Source organism: Haliotis rufescens, unplaced genomic scaffold (genome assembly GCF_023055435.1).
Source record: "Haliotis rufescens isolate VD_foot unplaced genomic scaffold, xgHalRufe1.0.p SCAF_5, whole genome shotgun sequence".
Taxonomy (NCBI): domain Eukaryota; kingdom Metazoa; phylum Mollusca; class Gastropoda; order Lepetellida; family Haliotidae; genus Haliotis; species Haliotis rufescens.
The window spans coordinates 14800647-14805436 of record NW_025964223.1 but is presented as its reverse complement, the minus strand read 5'-3'; the positions used below and the strand labels follow the sequence as shown (position 1 = coordinate 14805436).

General features: G+C 45.0%; 1 protein-coding gene across 1 annotated transcript; it reads right to left on the bottom strand.

Annotated features, from left to right (window-relative positions):
* Positions 1 to 2791: 2791 nt before the first annotated feature.
* Positions 2792 to 4081, bottom strand: LOC124138333. The gene has a single exon (XM_046504924.2). The coding sequence runs from the start codon at positions 4079 to 4081 to the stop codon at positions 2951 to 2953; it is 1131 nt and encodes a 376-aa protein (XP_046360880.2). The 3' UTR covers positions 2792 to 2950.
* Between the last annotated feature and the right edge of the window lie 709 nt (positions 4082 to 4790).

Below are 4790 nucleotides of genomic sequence, written 5' to 3'. Positions count from 1 at the left end.
ACGAGCGAACGCTTTATTCACTAGGCTACCCGACCGCCCCCAATAATTCTGGCTTAAACACATAAAACGTATTAAAAATAATCTAGCTGTCGGATGCAATATCCACAAGGGTTTACACTGGGGATCAGGTCACATTATTCGGATGCTCGGGTGAGCTGCAAACATATTGAAGATATTCATTTATAGTCAGTCCACAGCGGAATAATAACATTTCAATAGGATGTCATGTTAGAGCAGCAAGTCATTATGACACGTGAGTCAGTTGGCTAAACTCATTGTATCATACTTTGTAGTTATCGGAGTTGGTATAGACAAGTTTATACAAGAAAGTAGTGCAACCATAAGGTGATCAAATAGGCAACTGAGATCAAATTATCATAATAGTTAGAAAATATATACGTAACAGCGCCTTAGAAACTAACTGGATCTGCTGCGGGGCAGAAGGACAGTCAGTTGCCATTGGCAAAGCAGCGCCTCTTGTGACTGTACAGGCCTACTTGGGAACGGTAGTCCATGTTGCAGTGGCTGCGCTTCTTCATGGAGTCTACAGGAGTTGTACGCTGGCTGTTGTTCGGCCGGTTCCGCTTTTCCCCAAGCCGATTGCTGCAGCTTAGCCTCGCCTCTCTTGAGTCATCTGCTTGGCTCCATTGTCCACGGTGCGCGGCAAGTTCCACCAATCTCGAAAGGTCCATGCTTGTCGCCGTCAAGACCCGCTTTTGAGGACTCGCCGTCCAGGATCATCCCGTCCTCCATGCGACAGACGTGGCCGAGCCACCAAAATCGGCGCTGTAGGAACAGGGTGCCCAATTCAGCAGCCCTGCCACCCAACACTCCTTCGGGTGAAAAAAATCCATAGGCATTGGAGATGTTGCAGGAACTGACGGAAGGGTGTTGAAGACAACCGCCTGAAAGACACCGACCCGGGATTTGTTGTGGGAGTTTAGAAGGCAGCGGATGTTTGGAATGAGAGTTTTTCTTCTAGAAGAGCAGCCAACCATGGCTGACGAGCCACCTCTGTCCGAGGCGTCCAGTGTTAAGGCGACAGATAGCCACCTTTCAACAACAACAGTTTTGCTACATGAAGGCCAGGAGTTCGACGTGGCTGTCAGGGGCTATTGGAGGCCGACGCTGTTGGGGCATTTTGTACCCATAAAATACACCGGGGCGGTCGGGTAGCCTAGTGTTTAAAGCGTTCGCTTGTCACGCCGAAGACCAGGGCTCGATTCCCGACATGAGTACAATGTGTGAAGCCCATATCTGGTGTCCCCCGCCGTGATATTGTTGGAATATTGCTAAAAGCGGCGTAAAACCATACTCACTCACTGACCACCCTCATAAAATACACCCAGCCAATTCCTAATCATTTGTATTGCGTTATGATGTCGGCGAAGCATGGGACGCACAGATGCTAACCCCCAAGGCTTGGGGTGGATGCTTCAAGAAAAGGCATCATGAATTACGTCGTCATTCCTGATTTAAACAAATATTCATATTACATGTGCGCGCCTCCCGTGAAGATTCCGGGTCAGAATTGGTCTTCAGCAACCCATGTTCGTCGTAAGAGACCACTAACAGGATCGGGTGGTCAGGCTCGCTGACTTGGTTGATGCATGTCATCTTATACCGAATGCGTAGATCGATGCTCATGATGTCAATCACTGAATTGTCTGATCCAGATTCGATTATTTACAGATCTCCGGCATATAGCTGTAATATTGATGAAGGCGGCTTTAAGCAAAAACAACAACACACAAACATGTGTGCGCATCGTCCAGCAGGCCACAAATGGACCAGGACTCTGCTACATAACCGAGGATAAAACAGAAATGCTTCATATAAATCTCGGATGGATGACTTTAATGGATTTGTCATATTTATCCATGTGGATGTTTCACGCCACAGTCGGCACTTTTCCAGCTTTATCATGGAGGGTTGTTAATTATCGAATTATCCCGGCAACGCACACCAGTGGTTGATATGAGTAATATCCCACATCATCGGGTACGTTTACACGCAGTCCTTCAAGTTGCCGTGCTTGACCACCTGATCCAATTTTAATCGACACTAACAAGCAAAAGGGTTCGAGCCACTGCGAGGGCCTGCGCTTACCCGGGTCCCTACGGAGCTGCATAAATCGTAGCTGTAATAGCATGACTAAAAGCATATACCACTTTAAATCAATTTAGTATCCTAATCGTGTTTTTACCGTACATCATGATTGGCATTTCTTGCAGCTTTTAACTGACGCTCATCACTACTCGGTCATCAATAGACTTAACGATAACTATATGACCATAGAGACGCAACATTGAGCGCATTCAAATATTTATTCATTCATAAACATCAATTGCATAGTCAGATTAGATTATACAACGTGATTCAGATACACTAACAATTAACATTTCCGAAAATTAAAATTACATGTAACATCTTTACTGTGGATAGTTCTTGGACAGTTCTTGGAGTCGAAGGATGGAACGACGTTACACTGCAGAGAAGATTTTTTTGGTTGTGCGTTTTTATGGTCTGGAGATGGGGTGGGGGTGGTGGAGGCTCTTTAAACACTTGCAAACCACTGTATTTCAGCGCGTTCACTCGTGCGACCTTTGTTGACGTGTTCTCCAACAACCCAGTTTGAAGTGAGAACAAACCCAGTTGTTGTGATCAGCTTGAAGGACCATTGTGGTGACTGGTCAAGCTCAAACTCATCACAGGATGTCTGGTTATCTCTCAGTGCCCGAACAATCTGTGCTGCAACATTTGGAGTGGGTCCTAAGGCAAGATTGTCTGCTTTGTGATACCGGAATCCGGGATCGTCGGGCAGTTTGAACGCTACTCTGATGTCCGCTCCGTCTTCGACAGCATTTCTGACATCGAAGGCCGACCCTTTAACGACTTTGCCATCCGTCAACAAGTGAAACAATAAACGCCATTTCCTAGTGTCAACGTACTAAGTCACCTCCTGTCTGTCAATTGTGTAGCCCAGTGGGCTGGCTGAAGATGATCCGACGAGGGGGCGATATGTTCGAACAGCTCCAGTCGTTCCCAGAACTCTAAACTCCCAGTTCAAGTCACTCTCAAACGTTTTGGAGTCAGCTCTAGCCAATGCAGACATACTTTGGACTGCCACGTGCTTCTCTGTGAGCCGTATGCTCTCTGCTCCAACGATCGTATCACCGAACTTCACACGATCATTGTGCCCAGCTTCGATGAGAATTTTCAGGATGTTCCTCGTCCACAATGAATCTGAGCCCAGACCGCTATAGGTATGAACTGGAACCCAACAAGGATCCACAAACCAGTCAGTGTCCACTTTATCCCGAGACTGGCCTCTTGGTGTGTGAGAGCCCACACTCCACCTGGACATATCCCGAGTACCAGCTGTGTTGAGGATCAAGAACCACCAGTAGGCATTGCCTTGAAACTCCAGATGGTTTCCTGCGACTCTCTGACTGACGCTCCAGATATGTTCAGCGCTTACCATGGCTTTCGCATCAGACCCTGTGTTGAATATCTCAATATTTTGCACAGGATAGCCAACATTCTGCTGTTGAGACACAGAAATCGACTTTCCTTGCAGAACAGCTGAAAGAAACGTGTCTACACTACCCAACTTAACAGTTCCATTTGCAAAGGTAGAGTAAACAGGTTGTTGGTAGTTCGTTTTCAAAACAAACCACTTAAAGGCAGATGTGAGCCGTGACTCAGACAGAAAGGTGCTTCCAACGTAATATCTGATCATGTGCCAGTTGCCTGTCGTGCAAATATTGGTCATCCACCAATAGGCTTTTTCTTGAAATCCATTCCATCCAGATTTTACGATATGCATTAGTGCCTCGCAGCATACATCACCATTTATGTTCTGACAGTTGTCAACTTCGGCAAAATAATCGTTAGTGCCAAATTTTATCCTTGCGCCGTGCTTTACCGACTCCTGTAAAGCCTCTTTTCTTCCAGAAACCACGGTCCCATCTTTGGCAGTTTCTAGAACTTTCACCCATTCCTTGTTGTCGTGTAAACCTACAACGATACAACAGAACCTTCTTTTACTGATGATACAAACAGATTGCTTACAAGCCATTGGTTCATTTATTGCATCCTTCTACGTTTTGGATTTGTGCTAAACTGCATGCATGTGTATACCCACTAACCAAAGTACCTGTGAAGATCCAGGTTTGGATAGGTCTTCAGCAACCCATGCTTGCCGTAAAAGGCGACTATGCTTGTCGTAAGAGGCGACTAACGGGATCGGGTGGTCAGGTTCGCTGACTTGGTTGATGCATGTAATCGTATCCCAAATGCGTGGATCGGTGCTCATGATAGCAATCACTGGATTGTCTGGCCCAGACTTGATTATTTACGGGCCGCCGTTATACAGCTGAAACATTGCTGAGTGCGGCGTTAAACAACAAACAAACTTGACTATCGAATTGGAACAGTAACTATTGCTATCTGTCACAGTTATCTTCTGGGAACAATATTTAGATACATGACAGACGAAGCACTATCAAAAAAGTTGATTTATCAAACGTAAGCCATGTCATTAATACGACAAACATATTTCGCAGGAAGGGAAATTTAAACATATTTGACGAAGTTGAAATCGAATGTGTGAATGTTTAGGTCTTAGATATTTACGTATGGATAATTGTAGATATTATGATTATTCTTTTGAATAGTAAACACACATTTCAACTAATAGTGTCTAATAGTGTGCCTGAGTGTTATTTAAATACTTATCAAAATGTACCCAACACTTATATCTGTATTATTTCTATCTTTCTTTAAAA

Bases quoted from the DNA above. Each gene is read 5' to 3' on its own strand.
- LOC124138333 (XM_046504924.2), bottom strand. From the start codon at position 4,081: ATGGCTTGTAAGCAATCTGTTTGTATCATCAGTAAAAGAAGGTTCTGT.